Source organism: Anopheles gambiae, chromosome 2 (assembly GCF_943734735.2).
Source record: "Anopheles gambiae chromosome 2, idAnoGambNW_F1_1, whole genome shotgun sequence".
In the NCBI taxonomy this organism is placed as follows: domain Eukaryota; kingdom Metazoa; phylum Arthropoda; class Insecta; order Diptera; family Culicidae; genus Anopheles; species Anopheles gambiae.
Window position 1 is genome coordinate 54,380,117 of NC_064601.1, and position 26,075 is coordinate 54,406,191.

The 26,075-nt window shown below is 45.9% G+C and overlaps 1 protein-coding gene across 6 annotated transcripts in view; it reads left to right on the forward strand.

Moving 5' to 3' along the window:
- Window positions 1-25,524, forward strand: part of LOC1274583 (spectrin beta chain, non-erythrocytic 1) — a 54,932-nt gene extending 29,408 nt beyond the window's left edge. For 2 of the 6 annotated variants that reach the window (XM_061650999.1, XM_061650998.1), the window contains exons 4-16: window positions 1,977-2,149; window positions 3,918-4,085; window positions 9,013-9,129; window positions 9,547-14,730; window positions 14,793-14,938; window positions 15,177-15,227; window positions 15,592-15,706; window positions 15,785-21,625; window positions 21,705-21,941; window positions 22,034-22,265; window positions 22,349-22,498; window positions 22,954-23,505; window positions 24,342-25,524. In XM_061650999.1, the coding sequence (XP_061506983.1) occupies window positions 2,030-2,149; window positions 3,918-4,085; window positions 9,013-9,129; window positions 9,547-14,730; window positions 14,793-14,938; window positions 15,177-15,227; window positions 15,592-15,706; window positions 15,785-21,625; window positions 21,705-21,941; window positions 22,034-22,265; window positions 22,349-22,498; window positions 22,954-23,505; window positions 24,342-24,643 (13,215 nt within the window). In that variant the 5' untranslated portion in view covers window positions 1,977-2,029 and the 3' untranslated portion in view covers window positions 24,644-25,524. Of the gene's footprint in view, window positions 1-256; window positions 478-1,976; window positions 2,150-3,917; window positions 4,086-9,012; window positions 9,130-9,546; window positions 14,731-14,792; window positions 14,939-15,176; window positions 15,228-15,591; window positions 15,707-15,784; window positions 21,626-21,704; window positions 21,942-22,033; window positions 22,266-22,348; window positions 22,499-22,953; window positions 23,506-24,341 lie in introns of those variants that run through there. The other 4 variants (XM_061650996.1, XM_061650997.1, XM_061651000.1 and 1 more) reach the window with 4 other exon arrangements.
- The last annotated feature ends 551 nt before the right edge of the window (window positions 25,525-26,075 follow it).

The following is a 26,075-nucleotide window of genomic DNA, read 5'->3' on the forward strand; positions in this document are numbered from 1 at the left end:
CCTTCCGCCATTGTATTCCCTCCGAAGGCACCGCAGCAGTGCCCATCGGTGATATGCAAGCTCACGTTCCAAAGCCTCGTTTTGTGCTTGGCTGCAGAAGTATAGGATCGACTGTCCCAGTTTTCTATTTCAACCAGTCCAGAGTTTTATCTGCAGTCTTTGCTGGGTGGACACCTTCGTATGCATGTGTAAGTGCTGATAAGCGCGCCAAACCCGAAGGTGGTGCCGGCCAAAGAGGTGTTTCGCGCACGATGTAACTCAGTCGTGGTGTGTTTTTCGAGCAAGCAAGAGAACTCGCCTGAACAGGCGCAATCAAGACGGTGCAAATTTAAGACCTGAGTATCAGAATATTTGTGTCCAAAAGTGACGCCATAAGAATTGTGCTAAGAGACGTTTGGTGGGTTCAGTTATAAAAAACTCACAAAAGGGTTGTATACACCATGTCCAGATACGAGTATACAGCTTATAGGAGATCCGGTAAGTGGAATGGAAATAAGGAGTAATGATGGAATTGAAAAATTTTTTTTTGAGGAAGTGTGATGAGTGGACCAGTGGCTGATAGATTTTACATTTACTGTAAAATTAAAATCTCATGAACGTTACTTAATTTCAAAGCATGCAATGCATACTAAATATCCTTAATAACTGTGTAAAAAACTCATGAATCACGAAAGAATGATCTCGACTCGTGCAACGCAAGTGACATCACGTTTCTTGTGAGGATCTTCATAAGATGACTCAATTACCGTTATCGCAATTTCTAGCGGAAGATGTTGCTGTAACCTGAGTGTATAGTGGAGAACAAATTTTGTTGAAATACATGATGTGGCCCTGGATACGTGGAATGTGATAATAGGTAGCCCTACCTTTCAAGGTGGAAAACACTCCGATGGGCGAGCTAGTGACATTGACCAAGTACTGGCGTGGTCAAATGGGTTGGGTGTATATTTTTCTAGTCGTTATCTGTTTGGTATGATATAAGCGTACCATGAACGCGTAATTGCGTTTAGCGTTTGAATGCTACCAGGGCAGGAATGCATTGTACGGGATATTTAAGATATGAGCAAGAAAGATTAGGCATTTTTATGTAGGCACAGCCGCAAGGCAAATCGCTTTGGTAGAATACTAAACCAAATTCCACTGTGTGTGATAAAGGGGATCTGTGAAAAAGACGAGCGAAAGTGGAATGTCGCTTCTTTATCAGGAATTGATTATTGCAAAGCAGATCCTACCATTTTATCGGTTTTGCGCCGAGTGTTTGTCTACAGAATTGCGCGGACCAACCTTTGATACAGAAATGCAAACTGCACACTGCCAAAACCACACATATTGTTACAGAATTATTTCAGCCATGTATGATGCCCTTCTGAGTGAACACTTCGAGGGTGCACAGAAACACTGGTCACCGGTCCAATCGTGACCAACGATAACAGCAAGTTACTGCTTATCTCGAAATAACTTTAGATGATAACAATTGTTGCTCTGCTTCGCTTACTACGCCATGAATGTCACGATCCGCGTGATGGTCACAGCTGTTTAGTACTACGCCTTACCATCTAGAAAATCTAGCTTTGCATCTCGCACTCTGCATAGGAGCTAGCGATTTAGCGGCGTTTTAAAGCGTTTGAAGTTCAATTGGGCCAGTGTTCTATGGTCGGCAAATGCTACTGATGCCGTCGTTGATGGTGGCCCGCCGTGATCGTGTAAAGGCAAACATTGGCGATAAGTAGAGGTACTATGCTGTTTGCTTGGTACGCGAGATTAAACTATGAGGTTTGCAAAATCGGCAAATAGACCACCTTGTAAGTGAAGGTTACGCTTAAAATATTTATTAATATGCAGCCAAATGTAGTCAAGAGAGGAAGCTCTTGCCTTATCTATAAAGAAAATGATTACATACTGTTTACTCTTGATATCACAAGATATTAAGCATTTCTTATACTTATTTTCTCTCTTTTTCTTTATTTTGATTCTAGGTTCCTATTATGAACCAGGCGGCTATGCGTTCCAGGTACAACAGCGCACCAACATGACTCAACGGGAGGGCATTCACAAGTTTGAAAATGAGCGTATCAAAACGCTACAGGAGGAGCGTTTGCATATCCAGAAGAAAACGTTTACAAAATGGATGAACTCGTTTCTGGTGAAGGTAAGTGTACAGTACAAGATTAGAATAATAGATTTTGTCAATCTTCATTGAATGAACCTTCGGATGTTGGAGCATATTATTATTACGCAGCCAGATATAAGTCAATCCTTGCAACGAAGGGACGACCGATCAATTTCAGGCTCGAACTCATGACGGGCATGGTATTGAGTCGTTCAAGTTGACGACTGTACCACGGGACCGCCCCGTGTATCCATTATAGAAACCGAAACCGATTTCGATCAGAATAGATAGCAGTAGAAGTATGCTGGAGTATGCATTCTCTCATGAATACACAACTAGGTTAGAGGTAAAGCAAATGCAGTTTCATTTCACCTATTTTCTTACCGAGCTTCACGCGATTTCGCTATGCTTGAATCGCTAATTGCAACTTCTGCTGCAGCCCTTCCCAGGCATGGGCGCGTTTTCTCACGAATGCGTCATTGTTTGTTTATTAAATGTATCAGAAAGGGGACAGCTGGAAGCAGCAACCGGACGGGGTAAACTCAATGCCGGCACGAAAGCCACGAGCTAAAAGCAACAAATGGGTCAGATCTCGGAAGGCGACAACATGCTGCTACTCCCACTGCTCCCGTGTGGGTTAGTGGGCCACCCTGTGCGAATGCTCAACCGTTTGGGTAAAAAGTGTAATTGTACTTTTTTATTACCATTGTTATGTCCTCCGACGCCTGTAACACTTGACTTTGAATGTGCCCCACAGTGTGACATTCTAGTGTTATGAGCGCTTGGGTGTTGTTGGTGTTTACTGCTGCTGGTAAAGCTGCACTTACGGCATCGGGGCCGTAAAATAAATCCTTCTCAGAGAGACAAAAAAGTTGCGTAGGCGTGCGCAGAGCAGCCATGAGAGGGGTGGTGGTGCAATGGTTGAGGTTGTAGGAGCTGACCACTTCAAAAATAAAAACATGTGCCTCTCCAAAGCCGGCTTCCTCTAGCAACAATGAGTCATGCTGCTAAGCCTCCTCTCGCGGAGCGCGCAGTCCACCGTGAAGCAAAAGGGAAATGAAATAGGCTAACAACGGCCGCAAAATGGTGCGAATGCGTGTTCTACATTCAACTCCAAATCGGCCCATGCTAATGAATAACGGACGGTGCGTCGTTCCTCGTTTCCCTGCGCGAAACCTATTACACTCCCTGGTTCAGTTCCGGTTGCGAGAGCCCGCCACACTCGCATTCGCATCCCGTGGAGTGTTGCTAATGAGGAACGAAAATCAGAATCACGCCTTCCATGCTTCTTGGGTGCAATTTATTGGTCCGCAGTTTTCGACGGTGACGAAACAAATTATCGCCAGCGGGAGGCTGAACAGATCTTTTTCGAACGCCTTTTGTGTATTACCGACTGTTGTTTTTGAATCGGCGTTTCTCGTATTGGTTTATGTCTTTGGAGATCATAAATCACGAGCAAATTTTGTTAATGGTGAAAGTCGTATGTTGTTCAGGCGCGTTGGTTTTAGCGTTGTTTAGCCTAATTCGAAATATTCAAAACCATTTTATACGCTGTTATAGTCCGTTCATTTTGTGTTTGTTGCTGCCTTAAACCAGGTCCGATTTATTACATTCTTTCATTCATGAACTAATGCCACAAGTTAGTGATGCAAAGTTAATCAAAGATTTCAAGATTCGCAAGCATCAGCGTTAGGAATGCGTGAGCAAACAGTGGTTTTATTTAGTAGTTTGTTTCGTTTAGTGTTCTGCTTGATTGGAGCTTAATTAATACCCTTTTTGTTTCCTTTTACACACCTTTGTTTCACAGGCCAAGATGGAGGTCGACGACCTGTTCATCGATCTGGCAGACGGTATAAAGCTTCTGAAGCTGCTGGAAATCATCTCCGGTGAGAAGCTGGGCAAGCCAAACAGTGGCCGCATGCGTGTACATAAAATAGAGAATGTTAACAAAAGCTTGGCCTTTCTGCACACGAAGGTAAGTGGCAAAGAGCTTTTCCATTATCAGGTGTTACAAAACATCGCAAATAATAATTGTATAATTTATGGTTATCTGTTGAAACTGTCTGGTGAGCACTGTTGTACGTTAAAATGAGTTTCAAAAAATCACCATCCTTAGCAATTTCAAACAACATGTTTATAGCCACTGCAACGGGTCAGTGAACATTTAGGTCATATACAATAGCAATATGGTTTACAAGCCAATAGTTAACCGTGGTTAAACTATGCCGGTGGGTTTCCAAACAAGGATTTAAAATGATTAATTTCACACCTATTGCGAGCTACCGAATATTCAGTTTAACAATTGCCTTACAACACCCTACGGTGATGTAAGAAACGCGTGCGCGTCGTCGGTCAGTAGCCAATTTGAGGTGTAAACATCAACACGACCACAGTGGTGTGGTTGATCACTGGCTACCAGAATTACTCAGCCTTGACCTAGGCAATGGCTTTATAGGATAGATAAACCGCGCACGAATCACTCTGTTCTGGAAGTACAATGCATTGGCGAAATAATACGCCAATCGTTGAATCGATTGTGATTGTATCGATGAATTCGTCATGACAAAAAAAAACCAAGACCCGCCTCAACCAAAAACACGTCATGGAAAAATGTCTTGTCATAGGACTATCGTACACTGTTGTATGCTATATTTTGTAGTGAATGTAAACAAAACAGAGATAATCGTGTTTCACTTGGATTGTTTTACGATGTGTAGCTTTAAGGATTAGGCGCCCATTAGACATGAGCATTTGATGCATTGTATGTAATATTGGGGATGATTTACTATGACGGAAAGTTTATTTTGTATACGGAAATTACCATTTAACGACTATTTTGACAACATCCCATATAAAACCAATCAATTTTATTCAGCCTGATAAAATGTAAACAAATGCTCGTTTGTTGGATGTTTGTATACCAGCGGTCGGCAAACTTTTGAGGCAAAGGGCCAAATTTAGTAAATGATCTAAAGCAGCGGGCCGGTAAAGAAGAATGCGGTTTTTTATATTATTGTGCTTAAATTATAACATTATAAAAATTTGGAAACAAAATAATTGATTAATGATATCAAGCAATGCGATTGGTATTATTGCTGTTTTCTTATAATTGTTTCATCCAAGCATGGTTCAAAATCGATAATACCTACTAATTATTTAGTTTAAAAACTAATTATTTTTTTTAATATACAAAAAAATTAATCATAACATTTCGTATGCGTAGAACTTAAATCATGCATGTCTTCGTCCACCATTGTGAAAATTCCTTATAACTAACTAAAGGCAATTCGCAAAGTCTTGAACTTATTTGTGCAAGTAAGCTTAAATAATTCCCTTTCAACATATGTAAATGTAAAGAAATTATCTTTCCTAGTTTTTTTCTACAGCCAGCCGAAAATGGCATATTTTGTCATGCAAAAGTCACGGGGATATTGACCTCGAGTTCGAACATACTGAACGGTCCGTCATTCCATAGTACTTTAATTAAAGTTGAAAAAGTACGATGGTATAATATGGTATACTAAAATATCTTCAGTAATTTGTGTACGAATCGTTTTTTCCCATCTTTCAAAATCAGTAAAATCCTTTCGCGGATCGGATTGAATGTTGCGGCGGGCCGGACTTTATCGACCGCTGTTGTATACGATTGATAGGTGACTGTAATATGTAGTACATGTATTGTGTCAAAAAGGTTAAAAATATATCTAAATGATATGATGATTGAGATGAAAATTGTTCAATTATTTTCGTTCTAAAATTGTTACTTTTTTCTAAATCATCTTTTTTTCACCTCATTTAAAAAATCATTACTAGACTAGCCTCAATCAGTTTAAGACTTAACAACTAAACAGCTATGAAATCAAGTAACCGCACAGTAGATCGGTTGCACGATTTTTGTACTATTCTGTGCCTTACAATGACTGAGAGACAATGTAAACCGCTTTCGTGCTTTGCAAAACGAGGGTCACGTTTTTTATTATTATTGGAAAATCCCTTCTGTGACAGTAAGGGAACGACGAAACGCGAAACAAACGCGGAAGCGTGTAGTAGGTGGATTGGTCCTGGTCGATGAATTTCACTCTATCACAATCGAGATCAAGTTATGAATGCTAAAGTGGTTTTAACACAATCGCTTACCCTCGTTTATTGGCGATAGATCACGTTCCGAAGCTATAGTGAGGTTCCGTTTTACGCCCATGCACAACGGCTGGCTTATTCACAGCTGTTGAATAATGTATTAGATAGTATGACATAGTGTGTGATATTGCATGGATAATATTTGCAGTTGTTTGATGTCTCTCTACAGGAGTAGCGCAGGAAATAACGGAACCAATGAAATGTGATTTTTAATTAGTTGCGAAATGAATTAAAAGACTATTTTTAGAGTACTAGCTAGTTTGCAGTTTGTACTAAACAGCAAAGCACTGACCTCAACACTATTAATTTTCCGTTTTACTTTACGTCCGGTGTATTATCCGTGAGTATCGTTGATGCGTGACGTGACTTTGGTGAGTGGTCAAGTTGATTTCACTTTCAAGACCGTGTTGTAGCGAAAAGTAGCTGATTCAATTGAAAATAACTGTCTTATTCTATGTGCGAACAGCCCTCAAATACCAACTTTCATTTCTCTACCAGGCTGCTATTTTGAGGCTATCCGGCAACACAGATAGCAGAAAGAAACCGATCAAGCCTATCACAATTGACTAGAGCACAACAGTGTTGTGTTTATGTACTTATTTCTACGATGCGATGCACTTGATACACCTTGCGATATTGGAAGACCCCTTTCGGTCGGAACCAAGTATGAGTGCGACTTACAGTGAGCCACTGATTAACCAAAGTGATAGATCAACACCATTTCATTCAAATGTTCGCTATGCAATGCGTGAACGGTGCTGCTTAAGCTAAGCGATCGGTTACTTTCCTCTTTCGGCAGCGGAATGCGGAACTCTACCTTACTCTTCATTCAAACAGAGGTAAAGTTATGATTTTGCGTAAAAAATAAAGCCATAAAAAGGATAAAACTATCCGTACATAATTATTAGCACAAGTACAGTGTGAATTGTGCGATAGTCATGTGATAGGAAAATGTGAGGCAAAACTTCGACTGTCTTGCTCTTGCACAATGTCTTAATCTTTGTTGATGGATCAACGTTTGGTTTGTGATGTGTGACCCAAACGACTAATGCAATTATGATCACGTAGTTTTCCCTTTCCGAGTGATAGGAAAGTGTTGCACGTGAACTCTGTTGTTTATAGCGATACTAAGTAGTCAAAAGCAAACAAGAAAAGAAAAGTACCCGCCAACAAACCCCTTCTTAAACGCAACCATTTTTAAGCGACTTGCCATTTTACTACTCAAGTTTCCGCCAATTCCGCCAAAATCGCCTTAATGCATCGCTTCCGCACTTGACGAAAGCCATTACTTACCTTCCTCCGTATGGACTTTGGTTCGGTTAGACGTGTGTTAGTGGTGGATTTTGTACGGGCGGCGGCACAGTCATTGTGTTTTAGTGGTGGTAGTAGTGTCTGTGTTTTGCAATGGGGATATTGTTGTCAAACGCTTTCTCGCTGGGTGCGATTTGCATTTTATCCATTCCAAATTGAATTAGTGATTCGGCACAGGCCATGGATACTTTTGTGCGCAGACAATCTCGGCCCCATGTGCGTTAACTGAACTGAAGCACGTTTATGAATGTGCGCTATGCAGTCAAAAATAGACAAAAAAATTATACAGTAATGTGGAATAGCAAACGGGCTTTTGTTTTAATCCAACGGTGGTTGGATTGTCCGAGAGTTGAGGTGTAAAAACGATGAAATCATGATTTCTTTTTGTTAAATGTGGGTCATGATATTTTGTAAAAATATACAGATATTCAGTACAATATAACAATGTCTTGCTTTTGTGTAGTGCAAAATGTCTGTACCATATAAAATTATACCCGTTATTACAATCGTAGTATACCACTGAAAAAAACGAGTTTTTTTTTCAAAATAGTAACAAACAAGCAAGAATTAAGAATAAAAAAACTTTAACTTTAACTTTAAAATCAATAAACAATTGATACAACTTGTTTCCAAAGCAAATGTATTCCCGTTGGTGGTTATACAACAATCTATTTGTTTCACACGCTAGTTGTTAGGAATGGATCTCAAGATACTTCCAGTGAGATGAAGAATGATTAGCATTCAGTTCTCACCGATACCTCTTTTGCCCGTACAGAGTGAGAGTCAGCAACATTTGGGGTTTTCGGTTCGTTGAGTTGAAGTAGTGCTTCTTTGCTTGCGATGCTACTTTTCTCGTCGATGGCTAGCTTGCAGCGTTTTCAATTAAAGAGCGCTCAGCAAAGAGCGAAGAAGCATGCGAACAGGTGATGTATGCGATAAATTAGCTTCGTTGAAGCCAGCAGCAGACCAAAACCTGCGGTATAGGACGGATCCGAGTCGACGAACAGCAGTCGAACGGGTTTTTCCTACCGCCAGAAGAATGAAGCTAATTCAATTAGGCTAACCGCGCAACATCACCTTCAGTGAACAGTTAACAACCACAAATTTGAAGAAAAAAAAAAAAACACAACGCAAACCCTGCTGCTTGAGTTTCTTTTCGGTTGGGGTGTGTGTATCGGACATTGAGCAAATTTTTTCCTCGCTTTAGTTTAGATTAGTTAAAAGAATTTAATCGAAACGCGTAGTCGAAAGCTGTAGGAATAGAGAGTAGAGCTGATTAGTTTTTTATTGGTAAGTTTTGTGTATCCTCCACAGCTTTATTTGACTGAACGATCAATTCGGGAGACCGAACGAGTATCGGCCGTTATGAGAAATGGCGTCATTAACCCCGTCGATTGTCTTGCAGAGTTACGTTAATCATCGGTTCTTTCTTCTCACATTCCTCTCGCTTGTAGGTTCGCCTGGAATCGATCGGTGCGGAAGACATCGTAGACCATAATCCCCGCCTTATTCTCGGCCTGATTTGGACGATCATTCTTCGTTTCCAGATTCAGGAGATCGAAATCGACGTGGTAAGTGTGTGTTATGTAAAACAGAAAACTGGGGCTTCTCTCCGAACATTGAGTGATAAAGTTGCATTATGTTAATAAAATCAGTAATTTATTAGTAGCTATCATCACCGTCCAGGTTCACGAATGTAATCGCACTAAAACGATCATTTCGTGTGCTTAGACAAGATTATAGATTGTTGCCAGGTTGTGTGTACGGTTATTGTTTATATGAGGCAGGGAATATTTAAACGGTGCTAGTTTTGAGATGAGTGTCGACTAATTACAAAATGTGTGTCGTATTCATCCCTTATATGTGTCATTGCAAAAATAAATCTGATCGATAAGACGATCGGTCTGTCGCAGGCATTGTACCTGATCCTTTACGCCTCTTGTCAACGGCAGTTAATGATTTTTATTTTTTCTAATGTCGTTTTGCAGGACGAAGAAAACGAGTCATCGGAAAAGAAATCCGCCAAAGATGCATTATTGCTGTGGTGCCAGCGAAAAACCCATGGATACCAACATGTGCACATTACCGATTTTACCAACTCGTGGCGTTCGGGTCTCGGCTTCAACGCACTTATTCACTCACATCGGCCCGATTTGTTCGATTACAACAGCCTCATGCCCGGACGGAACATTGAAAATCTCAACCATGCGTTTGATGTTGCGGAGCGGGAGCTGGGCATTCCGCAGCTGCTGGACGCCGAAGATATCGACACAGCCAGACCGGACGAAAAATCGATCCTCACGTACGTTGCCTCATACTATCATACGTTCGCCCGGATGAAGAGCGAACAAAAGGGCGGAAAGCGTATTGCAAACATTGTCAACAAGCTGATGGATGCGGACAAAAAGAAAATGCAGTTCGAGCACTTGATAACGAACCTGCTGAGCTGGATACGGGCCAAGACGGTGGAGTTGGAGAAGCGCAACTTCCCCAACTCTGTCGAGGGCATTCAGGGTGAGCTACTTGCGTTCAAGGAGTACCGTACGGTAGAAAAGCCACCCAAGTACAAGGAGCGCAGTGAGATCGAGGCTCTTTACTTTCATGTGAATACGCTTCTGAAATCGCTAAATCAACCGCACTATACCCCGCAGGATGGTAAGATGATAAACGATATCGAGAAAGCATGGCAGCGTCTGGAAAATGCGGAACATAACAGGGAAGTCGCACTGCGTGACGAACTTTTGCGACAAGAGAAGCTGGAGCAGCTAAACTTCAAGTTTGAGAAAAAGTCCGTCCTGCGTGAAGGATATCTGAACGAGATGATACAGGTGCTGACGGATCCTCGTTACGGCCCTGCCTTGCGGCAAGTGGATGCCACCGTGAAAAAGCACGAAGCCATCTCGGCCGATATCCTGGCTCGTGCCGATCGGTTCAATGATCTGACCGATATGTGCAACGAACTGCACCAAGAGAACTATCACGGTAAGGATCGTGTGAAGAAGCGCGAGCTGGAAGTCATCACGAAGTGGAAAGAGTTGCTAGAGCTGCTGGAAAATCATAAGCTGAAGCTGTCGCAGATGAGTTCTTTGATGAATTTGTTGCGGGAGATCGACGCAACGATGACAACCGTAAAGGCACTTCAAGCACAGTTTGCCTCAGAGGATGTAGGGCCGCACCTGTTGGGGGTGGAAGAACTTCTGCAGGCTCACTCCTTGCTTGAGCTACAGGTCACAACGCTTGGAGAGACGCAGCGTCGCTATGTGCGGCAGGGTGAAGCGTTCAAAAGGGGAGATTACAAGGATACGAGTCAGCTGGACGCAAAGCTAGCCGAATTGGCCAAGTTGTATGAAGAACTTTTGGCAATGAGCGCAGCTCGGCGTGCACGTTTGGATGAAGCCCGCGATTTTTACCAGTTCGTGGAGGATCACGAGAACGAGGAAGGTTGGTTGGTGGATAAGCAGCGCATATGTAAGGCAGGCATCACGGCAAAGGATCTGCGAGCTGTCATGTCACTTCAGCAGAAGCATAAAGCGCTGGAAGATGAGATGAAAGTACGAAAACCAAAATCCAATCAGATCACCGAAGCAGGAAAGAAACTGATAGTGGATAAACATTCACGTATGTCGGATGTGCAAGGAAAGATTGATTCGCTCCAGGAGCACTGGAAAGCACTGGAAGATCTGGTGGACTTGCGGAAGCGACAGCTCGAGGACGCTGCTGAAGCTTACCAATACTATGCCGACGCGAATGAAGCAGATTCGTGGTTGAATGAAAAAATGGCATTGGTTGCTTCGGATGACTTTGGCGTAGATGAACCTTCGGCCCAAGCACTGCTGCAGCGTCATCGGGACCTGCAAGGAGAGCTGAACGCTTACTCGGGCGACATTTTGAATTTGAATCAGCAGGCGGAAAAGCTGATCAAGGCAGGAATTTGTACGCTCGACTTGTCGGCCGAACCGGAACCTGTGCAAGAAATGGAACAAGAAGAGTGGGTCAACGAGACGCGTTTGGTCCCGAAGGAGGTGTGGGAAGATGAGCCAGTAGAGCGGCTAGAGCATCGCACAGTGACAGAGAACAAGTTGCTTCCGCACGTTCAAGCTTTGTATCGCTTCGAAGGTCAAAACATGAAAGTGGCCAAAGGGGACGTAATGATTCTGCAAAACAAAAACAACGTTGATTGGTGGAACGTTCGCAAGCTTGACGGCACGGAAGGATTTGTGCCGGCAAATTATGTGAAAGAAATCGAACCACGGCCCGTTCCCTGTCTGGTACGCAAAGCAGAAAAGGTAAAGGTGATGCAGAAGGTGAAGAAAACTATCCTGGTAAAGGAGGTGATACAGGTGAAGCGTGTGCGACCGGCAAAGGTTAGTCAGATGAAGCCGCTCGTAAAACGTCGCGCAAAAGGTGACGAATCGTCGGCTGTCGATAGTAACGATAGCGTTGATAAGCGCCAAAAACATATCAACGGTACGTACGATCAGCTGCAGGATCTAGCTGAAAGACGTCGCGCTTTGCTCGAGGACTCGATCTGTCTGTTCCGTTTCTATCGCGAATGTGATGATTTCGAAAAATGGATAAAGGATAAGGAAAAAATGCTTCGCACCGACGATCCGAAGGGTAGTGTTGAGACCGCGAGACGCCAGTTTGAAACGTTTGTAAATGATCTTTCCGCGTCTTCCAAGCGCGTCGAAGCGATCGATTCGGACGTGGAAGATTTCGTGCGCCAGGGACACTCGCAGCTGGACAAGGTGAAAGCTCGTCAGCGACAGATCCACCAGATGTGGGAACATCTTAACTACCTAAAGGGACAGAAGGAGAAAAGTCTCGAGGGAGCATCCAGCGTGGAATTGTTCTATCGCACGTGCGAAGAAGCGATCGATTGGATGAACGAAAAGATGACGCAGCTCGATACGGCAGAGGTTGGTCCAGATCTGAAGACCGTGCAAGCGCTGCAGCGTCGTCATGAAAATCTTGAACGCGAGTTGGCTCCAGTGAAGGAGAAGGTAAGTCGAGTGAACCTGCTCGGCAATACCGTGAAAAATTCGTACCCTTCGGAGCGCGACAACGTCAGCGAAAAGCAGCGCGATATTCAGAACCTGTGGCAAAAGGTGCAAGAAAAGGCGAAAGAACGACGGTCACGGCTGGAGAATGCCGTCGGACAGCAAATTTTCAACAACAGCACGAAGGCGCTGCTGAACTGGATTGCGGAATGTAACAACCAATTGGCCGCCGAAGAAACTGCACGGGATGTCGAGACGGCAGAAAAGTTGCTAAAAAAGCACAAAGATTTGGGCGAGGATATTAACGCTCATGATGATGAGTTTGTACAGCTTGCCAAACTTGGTCAGCAGATAATTGAGCGAAATCCTGCCTTGACAGAAGATCATGAAATGGCAAACAAAATAGCCAAACTGGAGGCAGAGCGTCAGCGATTGCATGGTGCGTGGTTGGCGAAGGAGAAGAAGCTACAACAATGCATCGAGCTGCAAATCTTTAACCGTGAGGCAGACAAAATCGATGCGACTACCAAGAGTCACGAGGCTTATCTAGAATACGATGATTTGGGTAACTCGTTAGACGATGTGGAAGCTATAATGAAGCGACACATTGATTTTGAGAATTCTCTCGGAGCACAGGACAAGATTTTGAAGAACTTCTCCGAAGGTGCCGATCGGTTGATTCGCAACAATCACTACAACGCGACGTACATCGATGACCGACGAGGTCAGGTACTGGCTCGCCGGGAACGCGTAAAGGAGCTCGCCCAGAAGAGGCGAAATGCACTGCAAGCATCGAAAGATTTCCAGAAGTTTTCGTCAGATGTGGACGATTTGAATAGGTGGCTGGCGGACAAGACGAAAATTGCAAGCGATGAAAGCTACAAGGACCTTTCCAACCTGCCGCGTAAATTGCAGAAGCACAAGGCCTTCGAGCGAGAGCTGCGAGCCAACGAGGGTCAGTTGCGTATGGTCAACAAGGAGGGTGAGTCGTTGATCAAGACAAACAACCGAGCGGGTGAGGTGAGCGAAACGCTTGCGGCCATCAACCAGAACTGGAAGGACCTGGTGGCGACATCCTTGGACAAGGGAAGGCGACTAGAACAGGCTGCACTGCAGCGGGAACATAATCGCTATATTGAAGACTCGAAGAGTAAGTTCGAGGAGCTGGATCATGCACTTCAGAGCAAGCAGGTGGGCAACGATTTGCGTAGCTGCAAAGAGCTGATGAACAAGCATCAAGTGTTGGAAAATGACATTGCGCTTTGGGAGCAGAAGGTAGCGGAGCTGGTCACAACTGGAGAGGAGATGGCGCACGAGGGCCACTTCGATGCCAACAACATTCAGAATGAGACAAAAAAGCTACAAGCTCAGTTCGCTGGACTAAAGACACCGGCGCGTCAACGTCGCGATGCGCTGGACGAAAGTCTACGTTTCCACAAATTTGTGTTCGAGCTGGACACGGAGCTTCAGTGGATCAATGAGCATCTACCGGCCGCGAAATCAGAGGTAATCGGCCAAAATCTTCACCAAGCGCAGAGCCTTTCAAAGAAGCACAAAAAGCTGGAAGCGGAAATCGAGGGACATCAGCCGATGATTAACAAAACATTGACATCAGCTGAAAACCTGATCAACCAGAATCATCCGGAGAGGGCTAAAGTGAAAGAACTGTGCAACTCGCTTGAGAAAGCCTGGGCCGATCTTCAAGAACAGTCTGCGGAACGGTCGCGTAAGCTGGAACTCTCGCTTAAGGCGCAACAGTATTTGTCCGACGCGGGTGAAATTGAAACATGGCTGGGAGAACGCAACAATGTGCTACGGTCGTCGGATTACGGCCGTGATCGAGACTCAGCTACCAAGTTGCTAACCAAGCACAAGGTTATTGAGCTAGAGTTGGACACCTACTCCGGTATCGTGTCCGAGATGGGTCACACAGCATCGGCCATGATCGCGGCGAAACATCCCGACAGCAAAGTCATTGCAGCCAAACAACAGTTGATCGAGAAGATGCTTAAATCGTTGCAGCGGCTTGCCGGCCAGCGGCAGCTGCGCTTGATGGAAAGTCTGTATCGACACGAGTACTTCGTTGAGTCTGCCGAGCTGGAACAGTGGATTAAGGAGCAGGAACAGGCAGTCAATTCGGAGGACTACGGTCATGATTATGAACACTTGTTGGTAAGTTTAGTAGTTGTGGTTGGCATTGCAGCCACCGATGTTTAACTATTGTTGTATCGTAGATTCTTCAAAACAAGTTCGACGACCTGAAACATCGCATCGAAGTTGGAGCGGAACGATTCAATCAATGTGAAAACTTTGCAAAAAAGCTGATCGGTGGAGATAGTCCGTATGTTTCGGAAATTGAAAAACGGCAAGAACTCTTAAGGTAAGTTAGATGCATTAGCATGGTTAGTGTCTTTAAAAAACCCTTTAATTTGGCCTGTACAGTACAAAAACTAACTCACAAAAATATTCTCTCCTTGTATTTATTCCCTCTTCCGGTATACGTGTTTCTTTTCGTGCATGCCCTCTCTTCTGCTGCCCTTCTCTCACTGTATATCCCTTCGTTTCTTCTATTTGAAATGAAAAAAAAAACAATAACAAAAATGTGCCATCTCGTAAAGATCTTTTTCCGAAGCACAGTTGGATGTCGTCGATATGTATGACAACTTACGGTAAATGAGTGAATTTCCTATCGTTCTCTGTTATTGTGTGCTAATAAATCGTTGTGCTAACGTGTGTGTCTGATGAATTTCTCTAGCAAATCCATGTTCATTCATCTTCAATCTCGAAAATGGTAGTTCTGCTTGCATTTCCATTTGTACGTACTCTCTAAGACAGCTAATATGTATGCATTTTTACTTAAAGCTTTAAACTATATGTATTTTTGTGTCTAAACGGAAATATCTGTATCCATAATTAACGACAATTCTAGATTTTCGATACAATGCTTTCATAGATAGAAATGATGTGGTGTCTAATTGTGGCACAACTGTGTGTGGCTTCATTAAACTAATGATTCTCCCGACATCTTCACAGCAATGCTTGGCAACATCTCCTTGAGCAGCTGGACGCTCGTGAAAAGAAACTTCACGCTGCTGGCGAAATTCACAGATTCCATCGTGATGCAGCCGAAGCTTTGTTCCGTATTCAGGTAAGTTGCCAACAATGCGATGCGCATTTGAAAAACATTGTCATAAACTTGTTGGTATGATTGATTGTCTTTTCGCAGGATAAGAATGCTGCTCTATCCAGTGAATTGGGAAAAGATTTGAACTCTGCTCTGGCACTTGCTCGCAAACATGAAGCATTTGAAAACGAGCTAGTGCCTCTCGAAGCTCAGCTGCAGGTGTTGGTGGACGACTCATTGCGTCTGCAAACGAAATATCCTGGCGACAACGCAAAGGCCATAGCGGCTGAGCAGGAAAATGTAATCCAGTACTGGAATGTGCTGAAAGAGAAGTCGGCTCTGCGCAATGATCAACTGCACGCAAGCTGCGATCTGCAGCACTTCCTAACGCAGGTACGCGATCTGATGTCGTGGGCAACCAACTTACGAGCGGCGCTGCAAGCTGAAGAACATGTGAGCGATGCCGCAGGGGCGACTGCTTTGAAGATTCAGCACGACGCCATATACGGCGAAATCGAGGCCCGTGAGCAAACGTTCCGCGAGTTGAATGAGCTCAGCGATTCCATGGTTCAAACAGGCCATTACGCGGCGACGGAGGTAGAAGAAAAATGTTCCGCCCTGCTGGACGAGCGAGCAAAGCTGCATTCCGCGTACAACAAGAAGAAAATCTTGCTTGAACAAAAGATCGACCTGTTCTGCTTCATGCGGGATGCGAAGGTTATCGACAATATTTCCAGCGGCCAGGAAGCTACATTATCCAGCTCAGACTTTGGGCAAACGGTCGAGGTAGTGCAGGATCAGGTTAAGCGGCATGAAGCATTCGAGAAGCTGATCCAAACACAGGATGAAAAGGTTGCGATACTGCAGGAGCACGGTCGTAAGCTAGTCGAGCAGAATCACTACGACAGCGAGAACATTCGTCGACGCTTGCGGGAGATCGTGGAACGGCGCCAAAAGGTAAAAGACTTGTGCGCATTGCGCCGCCAGAAGCTGGCAAATGCATTGCTCTATGCGCAATTCATTCGCGACTGTGCTGAGGCTGGAGCATGGATCAACGAAAAGCAAAAGAAGCTTGAAGCGGATGCCCACAGCTACGCCGGTGCCAGCAACATGGAGGATAAGGTGAAAAAGCTAAAGAAACTGCAGGCATTCGATGCGGAAGTTAACGCCAATGAGGGCCGAATCCGGGAGGTGCGTGACAAGGGTGAGAAGTTGATCGCCAAAAAGCACGAATGCGCTGGAGAGATCCAGGATGAGTTGGTGAAGTTGATGCAATCTTGGAACGTGCTTTTGAACGAGCTGGCCTCCAGAAGCCGCGGATTGAAGGAGGCCCAAGATATTTTGGAGTTCAATACACAGCTGGATAAGCTCGAGGCTTGGATCCGCGACAAGGAAATGATGATCCATGCCGGTGAAACGGGACGCGATTTGGAGCATTGTAATGCCTTGCGACGGAAGCTGGACGACGTGGATAGTGACATGCGCGTGGATGATCAGCGCATCAAGAATATCAACCAGCTGGCGGATAAGTTGGTTAGCCAGGACAAAGTCGAAGGAAAGAATGTGCAACAACGCAGAGAAAACTTTAACAACAAATGGAAGTCGCTGCAAGGTGCACTGAGTCGCTATCGCGATCTGCTTGCCGGAGCGTATGAAATACACGTATTCAATCGAGACGTGGACGATACAGCTGAACGCATTGCTGAGAAGATGCTTGCAATGAGCGTAGACGATACCGGGCGCGATCTCATCGCTGTCGAAGCACTGAAACGTAAGCAGGAAGCTATCGAACGAGACATGACGGCGGTGGAGCAAAAGATTCGCGAACATGAAACGAGCGCTGCGGCACTGGCCGACAAGTATCCGGACAACGCAATCAACATCGTGGAGAAACTGGACGAGCTTAGAAAACAGTGGAATGAGCTCCAGAACGCTAGTGTGAAGCGCGCTGAAATGCTAAAGCAAGGATACACAGCGCACAAGTTCACCGCAAACGTGAAAGAACTGGAGCTGTGGGCTAATGAAATGATTAAGCGCATGGACTCGGCCAGCAACCCAGCCACCATCGCAGATTGCGAGGCACAGATTCAGCTACATCACGAGCGCAAGGCGGAAATCGATGGACGAGATCTCGTTTTCCGGGACTTGCAAGAACACGGCGAGCGTTTGGTGGCAGAGAACCGCGAATGTTCAGTGCGCAATGACCATGTGGAAAAGGCGTTGCGCAATTTGGAAGATCTGAACAAACATCTGCACGATTCGTGGAAGGGCCGTTTCCGTGGTCTGAAGGAGGCCCACCAGCTGCAGCTGTTCAAAGAGCAGGCCGATCAGATCGTGGAGTGGTTAACCAACAAAGAGGCGTTCTTGAACAATGATGATCTTGGCGAGTCGTTCACAGCGGTGGAGGCACTGATCAAGAAGCATGAAGCGTTTGAAAAGCTGCTACACTCAAACCGCATCGGCGAACTGGAGCGATTTGCGGAGGAAATTTTGGCCGAAAGCCCATTCGAAGCGGACGTGATCAAGCAGCGACTGTATGCAGTGGTCAGCCGCAAGGACAAACTCCTTGCGTCGGCAGAAACACGGAAGCAAAAGCTGCAGGAAAGTCTGCAGCTACAGCAATTCCTGCGATCGCTGTACGAGGTTGAAAAATGGACCAATCAGAAGATGCAAATCGCGCTAGATGAGAACTATCGGGAGCCGAGCAATTTGCAGAGCAAAATTCAGAAGCATGCCGCTTTCGACGCGGAGCTCCTCGCCAATTCCGGCCGTGTGACGGCCGTTATTGAGGAAGGCGAGTCTTTGATTAACGCCGAACACTACGCTAGCAGCTTGGTACAGGAGCAGCTGGATATAGTCGAGAACGAGTGGCAGAAGCTGCGCGAAGCGTCTCGCGAGAAGAAAGAGCGTCTGGCGGAGGCGTATGAAGCGTTGTTGTTCCAGCGCAGTCTGGAAGATTTCAACAACTGGATGGATGAGGTGGAGGCGCAATTGTCTTCCGAAGATTATGGCCGCGACTTGGCATCCGTGCACAATCTGCTGAAGAAGCACGACATGCTCGAGGCCGACGTTGCCCACCATGCGGATACATGCGAACAGATCAAGGCAACGGACGCCAAGATGCTGTCTTCTGACCACTTCTTGAAGGACGAACTGCACGAGAGTGCGATGGTCACGATCAAACGCTATCATTCGCTGCACGAACCTACCACAATACGCCGGGACAATTTGGAAGACTCGCTTCAGTTGCACCAGTTCCTGCGCGATGCCGAAGATGAGCTGCTTTGGCTGAACGAGAAAGAACCGCAGGCAGCATCGAAGGATCTGGGTAGCAGCCTAACCGCGGTACAGAGCCTGCAGAAGAAGCATCAGGCCCTTGAGGCGGAGATCTTGATTCAGGAACCAATCATATCGGCCCTGGTGCAGCGTGGGCAACAGATGATCCGTGACAATCACTACGCCGTGGAGCAAATCGAGCGACAGTGTGGTCAACTGCAGAGCAAGCTGGTAAACCTGCGCCATCTCACCAACGTCCGGCGGCTGCGACTGTTGGACGCTGTGGAGAGCCAACAGTTTTACGCGGAAGCAAACGAGGCAGAGTTTTGGTTGCGCGAGAAGAAACCAATCATTTCATCGCAGGACTATGGCAAGGACGAAGATTCCGTAGCCTCGTTGCAGAAGAAGCTGGATGGGCTTCAGCGTGAGCTGGGTGCGTTCAAGCCGACGGTGGAGAAAATTGAAACCCTTGCCAGTGGTCTGCAAGCTCGTGGACACTTCGACAGTGAGAAGATCAAGAGCAAAAACGATAAAATTCAGTACCAGTTCCAGGAGCTGAACCGGTTGGCAGCGGAGCGCGAAAAGAAGTTGGCCGAAATGAAGAAGCTGTACGAGTTTGTGCGTGAGATCGATGATCTGCAGGAGTGGATCGAAGTCCAGATGACTACGGCCGGTTCCGAGGAGTACGGTACGGATGTAGAACACGTCGAGCAACTGACGGCACAGTTTGAATCCTTTGTATCGAACCTGAACGCGAATGAGTCACGTTTGACGGCCTGTGTAGCCAAGGGCGAAGCACTGCTGAGCGAGGGCAATCCCAACCGCGACACAATCAAGGCGAAACGCGATGAAACCAAGCAGCTGTGGGAAGAGCTGAAAGATCTGGTGGTGGCTCGCCAGGAAGCGTTGGCCGGTGCCCGACAGGTACACGTGTTTGATAGAACTGCTGACGAGACGATCGCTTGGATCAACGAGAAGATATCGTCCGTGCTGTCGGAGGATTATGGCCACGATCTGGAGACGATACAATCGCTCGTACGCACACACGAAGCTTTCGAGGCGGAATTGGGCGCTATCAAGGAGCAGCTGGAGTCGGTTGTGAATGAAGCCCAAAAGCTCGCGGACATGTATCCCGACGCAAAGGAACACATTGAGGTGAAGCGTGACGAAACGATCGAGGTGTGGTCCGAGCTGAAAGACCGAACAGTTCAGCGTAAGGAGAAGCTTACGCAGGCCGAGCAATTGCAGGCCTACTTTGATGAGTATCGCGATTTGATGGCTTGGATCAATGAGATGCTGGCGAAGATCACCGCACCGGACCTGGCTAAGGATGTTGCCGGTGCAGAGGCACTGATCGGTAAGATCAAAGAGCATCGAACCGAAGTGGACGCTCGAAAGGAAGCGTTCGAAGTGTTTAACCGTACTGGGCGGAAATTGATCCAAGACAAGCACTTCCTGGCCAACGAAGTGCAGGACAAGATTGCCGTTCTGGAGCAGCGCAAACGCTTGCTCGACAATACGATCGTGCAGCGTTTGGAGATGTACGAGCTTAATTTGGATACGCAGCGATTCCTGAAAGAGGCGGAAGACATGGAAAGCTGGATCATTAGTCGTCAAATGCAACTGAAAGAATCGAAGCTGGGAGACTCGATCGCACAGGTTGAGGATTTGCTACGAAAGCACGAAGATTTCGAGAAAACAGTTGCCGCTCAGGAGGAGAAAGTGTTGGCATTGAAACGCATCACACTGCTCGAGCAGAAGTTTAAGAAGCAGCTCGAAGCAGAACAGGCGGCCCGCATCGCCGAGAAGGAACGAATCGAGCGCGAACGCCATGAAGCTCTTAAACAGAAGGAGGTACAAAGGATCACGGAAGAACGGCGTCGTCGGGAACCGATCTCGATCAATGGCTACAACGACGGGCTCGGTCCGGTTTCGGGCATGGTCAGTAGTCCGTCTGGTCCTTTGTCGCCTGTCGGAGCCAGTGTGATGACTGATCGCAAAGACTCGTCCGCGTCGGGCGGCATGATGAACATTAGCGGCGGTATGACTGCCGGCAATGTGAGCGGTGCAGACCAAACCAGTCCGGTGCAGAAATCGAACTCGTTCGCAACGATGCTTCAGGAGCGCTTGCGTCGTGGCTCAGACAGCAATATCAAGCGGGCAGAGAGCATGAAGATGGGCCTGAAACCGGTCAAGCGTGCACCCTCGTTCACGACACGCCGGCGTGCGCAGAGTTTCCGCAAGAATCAGCGGGCCGGTGGGCCAGGATCCGAGTCGGACGCTTCGCTTCTACCGCCGGTAGAGATACAGGGAATGCTGGAACGTAAGCACGAACTGCAATCCGGTGGCAAGAAAGCTCCGGTACGTTCGTGGAAACCGTTCTACACCGTGCTGTGCGGTCAGCTGCTGTGCTTCTTCAAGGATGGGGAAGACTTTGCGATGCAAAAGGCGGCCACGGCCCCCGTCAACATACTGAACGCCAAATGCGAGCGGGCGGAAAACTACACCAAGAAGAAGAACGTGTTCCGGCTGGTGTTGCTCGATGGTTCGGAGTTCCTGTTCATGACCAACTCGAAGGAATCGCTGAGTGAATGGGTGAACAAGCTGGCCTTCCATGCTGCCCTGCCACCAAACCTGCAACTCCTGAGCTACGACGAGTCGATGAAGGTACGGTGGTGTAGAGCATATTTGATTGTTATTGTTTGATGAATCTTATTCATACTTTGTTTCCCTTCTTCTATTGCAGCAAAACAACAGTGCGCCGGACATGAAGTCGATCAGCTCCGCCCAATCCCCAACGCCCGATCGAAGTGATGCTGCGTCGTCGATAAGCTCACGCACGTCATCGCCGGATAGTCAGCGTCGGGATTCACGGACTTCGCTAAACAGTGCCAAATCAGGATCGGGTAGTAACGGTAGCTTCCACACACCGCAGACCAACTTTTTGCAGAAACAGAAAGAATTACGCGAGCAGGAGCTACAGGTAGATAACGAACGGCGGCGCTTGGCGCTCTTGGTTCCTATTTGTGGACTGGAATCTGTGGGGACGAATCTAATTGCTCTTTCTTGCTTTAGCATCAACGTTTATCTTCCGGCCAACAGCAGTATAGCAATCTGCCTTCACCAACATCACCAGGGCCAGCCGTGCCGGAAGTGTTTGGATTAGCCGATAAGCCACCGATCCCGCCGCGTGGTATGCCTCCGCCGGTTCCGCAACGCCAATCCAGTACGGACAATGTGTTAAACAATAACGGTTCAGTGCAGATGCGTTCCAAGGCAGGCACTACCAGTAGTCCGAACGGAAGCGGTGAGTAGCTTTAATGAAAATGTCACTCTTGCAGCGAACAATCGAACCGTGTATAATGTATTCGTTTGTTACGTACATTTCAGATTACGATAATGCCATCCTTACCGGTGTAAATCGACCTTATTCATTACAACCCGGAGCGATGCCCAACAAGCCTCCTCAAGCTGGATCGCAAAATGGTAACGTGCCTGGCGAGGATGTGTGGTTGCGCAACAGTGAAATACGCACATCAGGTAGGTGGAGTAGCATGTAATCCTTCGTAAAGGGAAGAAGGGAGTCGCATAAAAGTTGCAGTAAACTATCTAGTTTGATCTTTGTCGCAAGTTATATTGTTAGCGTACAGTTACAGTCTACGCGCGGTATCTTATAGCTAGCAAAATGTTTACATTACATTATGTTGATTTGTTCGCGCGTGCAGCAAAATTTCGGGGTTCCACGGTTCGTTCCACGCAGACCACACAAAATTTCTTTCAATTTCACGCTTATACACGCTCTCTTTAATTTAAAGTAAATGGGCAGAAAGTGCACTATGTGTCAATTGTATGTTATATGTTGCTAATGTATGTGTCTTACCCCTTTCCCGTCACAACAAAACCCCCAACCGTGTATGTTTGTCCCAATCCTTGGAAAAACGAAACCAATATCATCCCCCATTCCCCTACATCGAATGGCGTTCTTGGTGCTGTAGAATATTCAGTTCCACCTCTCCCAGCAACATCGCCACCGCTGAGCACGTTTACACCGCTAAAGCCACCGTCAGGTTATCAGCATTCGATGCAGCAGCAACAGCATCAGCAACAACAACACTACCAAACGCCATCATCTACGGGGACATCAACCTTCCAGCCTCATTTACAGCAGCAACCGCATCAAAAGCAACAGATTGATCAGTTCATTCGACGGGAACAACAACAACAGGGTGGAAGCAATTCTTCGCCCCAACGTGTACCGTCGACTGCGTCGGTCGGAAACAATGGGACCTCCCGTACGACGTGGCATCATCCAATGGTGCCTACGCAACCGACGACCGGCAATGGATCCGGCGGCAGTACAAACAGTGACCATCCGGTGTATCACAACAATGGCAACGGTGGCAAACATGGCCATCATCACAACTATCCGCATCACCATGTGCAGGGAAACATGGCACCGCCACCACAGCCACCACCTCATATGAATATGAATAGCAACAGCAGCAACACCTTTGGCAACAGTATCAACCTGGACGGCTTCAGCACCGGTACTGCAGCAAATGCATAACGATCCAACTGATCCTTCCTACTTGGCTAATTTGTTTCTAACAATGTTCTAACCCCAATCCCTCTCTACTACTAGCCTACTTATTTTCGGTCTTGGTTGCTTGTTGTGAGTTCTTTGGTTGTAAACAGTCTCAATCCTAATTGCTAACCTGGTGTCTCTCGTTCTAATTGTTTGGACGTATTTTAACTAGTGGGATACTATTTTGGTTTTATTCCAAAGGGTGGTTGTCTTTAGTTGAACATTTAACACATTCGATTTCGATACGGTGGATTTTTCCGACTAGTTTATATATTATTCCAGTATCAAGTTTCAAAAACTCGACTTAAAAACTGGTTCAACAATTGTATTCCTAAGATTTCTCGATCGGAGTTTGCGGAGTGTGTTGGTGATCATGATCATGAGCGTGTTTTAAATTTCTAACTCAGCTCTTGATTCATGTGTGCAATTAAAACTGAATTAAGCTTCTTTTTCAATTCAATTCTTATGATGTTTCATCGCCGGTCTATAAGAAAACCCGTTTTAAGAAGAACCTTTTATAGTTGTTTGTTCGATGTAATGTAGCTTACCATTTGTTAGGGTATAAACTTAGAGAATACAACGATTGTCCCGGAATCCGGGATAGTAGACGTCTTGACTATGGGGATTTGAACCAATCTGTAGCAGCTGGTCGACTTCCATCCAATATATACGATACGATAACCGATACTATCATTAGGTCTTTGGCAGTTCTGCTCGGTGGTGGACTTCAGTTCATTATTTCGTTCTATGTTTGCCAACCCATCTGATTCACACATTCTTTTCCCCACTTCCGTACAGGCTGGGGTCAGACTAGATTCGACTCTACGCGACCGACCTCGCTGCCTCCCGCAAGCAACAACAACAACAACAACAACGCTGGTACCGGCAGCAGCACGAGCGGTGGTGGCAGCAGCACATCGATGGGTCAGGACTTTGGTCTACTCGTTTCCGGCAGCGGCACGGGCGGACGGCACCATTCGGCCGAAAGTTCTAGCGAAAGTGAAGCTAGCTTCATTAAGGGTGGCAAGGAGGGAAGCGGCAAAGATAAGAAGGGAGTTTTTAGAATATTTTCTAAAAAGAAGTCGAAAAACTCGAGTTAGAAGAAGGAGGGAGAGGGAAAAGGTAGAGCAGAAATCAGAAATCAGACGTTAAGAATGTTTTAAAAGTGGTTTCGGGTTTCTTTCCCGTTATTTAGCCAAGTAGGAAGGAAGAGCCCCCCTTCATTATTGTGTACACCAAGAAGGAACTTCATTTATATTTGCCACAAATGGTACATACATAAAAGCACACACATTTGCCGTATGTAGTATGTAGGTTTTGTTTTGTTTTTATATGCCCCCCCTTTATTGCAAAGTGTCGCGCGCGCCGTGTGTTAGAAAATAATCGTTTCATATTAGTTATCCTTTATATTTGAATGGGCAATGAGCAAAAGTGCATCATTTATATATATAAACCTGTATTTTATCGTAAACTTTTCGCTTCTCGGCAGCGCACCGCTCTTATCTGCTTGTTTGTTCATGCTGCGGTTCATTTAGTCCCTTCATTAGATCGTGTATGTGTTTTTTAGTGAACTAAGATGTGAAGGTTTGTGTGCAGCTAACAGGCAAAGCATCCAATTTAGGTTTAAAGGGAAGAGTTAAGGGAAAGAAGAAAAAAAATAACACGAAAAAAAGGAAACATTGGCAGCGCTATCAATCGTATTCTAATGGATTAGTTAGTAATCTGTAGCTCTGTTGTTATATTTGCACGTCTTACTGCAGCAGAATGTTAGCGAACAGTCTTTAAACAAAATGGCACTAGTTTCTAGACGTATAATACACGTAGAAAAGGTACGTATTTAGCATGTAGCCACTATTGTTTGATCAAGTTTTTATAGTCGATAGATGATGAATGTATGTTTTAGCAGATCGATCCTATGGCGGGCGAGTCGAATGTAAAATGGAATAAATATTAAAATAAAAAGCTAACAATTCTTAATATTTATTTACCTTGTCTTTCCATCTCCTCACTTAGTGTTGTGCTTCGTGAATCTTTCGCAAAGATTCAGTCTTATCGATCTGAATCTGATGAATCGTGAGGTGTGATTCGAATCTCGAAACGAATCTCAAAAGAAATCTCTGAAGATTCTCATGCATCTTTTCAGAAAGGTGAATCTCTAAAAAAAATTCAGTCTCTCTCTCTCTCTCTCTCTCTCTCTCTCTCTCTCTCTCTCTCTCTCTCTCTCGATGCACGTCGATTTGACATGGTCCAGTCAACAATCATTCTCCAGGATGGTCGGTCCCTGGCTGCAGCTTCCCATCCATGCAGACACCCGATCTCCGACAGGTCTCGCTTCACCTGGTCCAGCCATCGAGTTCGCTGTGCTCCTCTGCGCCTTATGACGAACTGGGGATCGCTGTCGAACACCTTCTTGGTGGGGCATGAGTTCGGCATCCTCATGACATGCCCCAGCTATCGTATCCTACCAGCCTTCGCCACCGTCATGATGCTCGGTTCACCGTACAGCTCAGCAAGCTCGTGGTTCATCCTTCT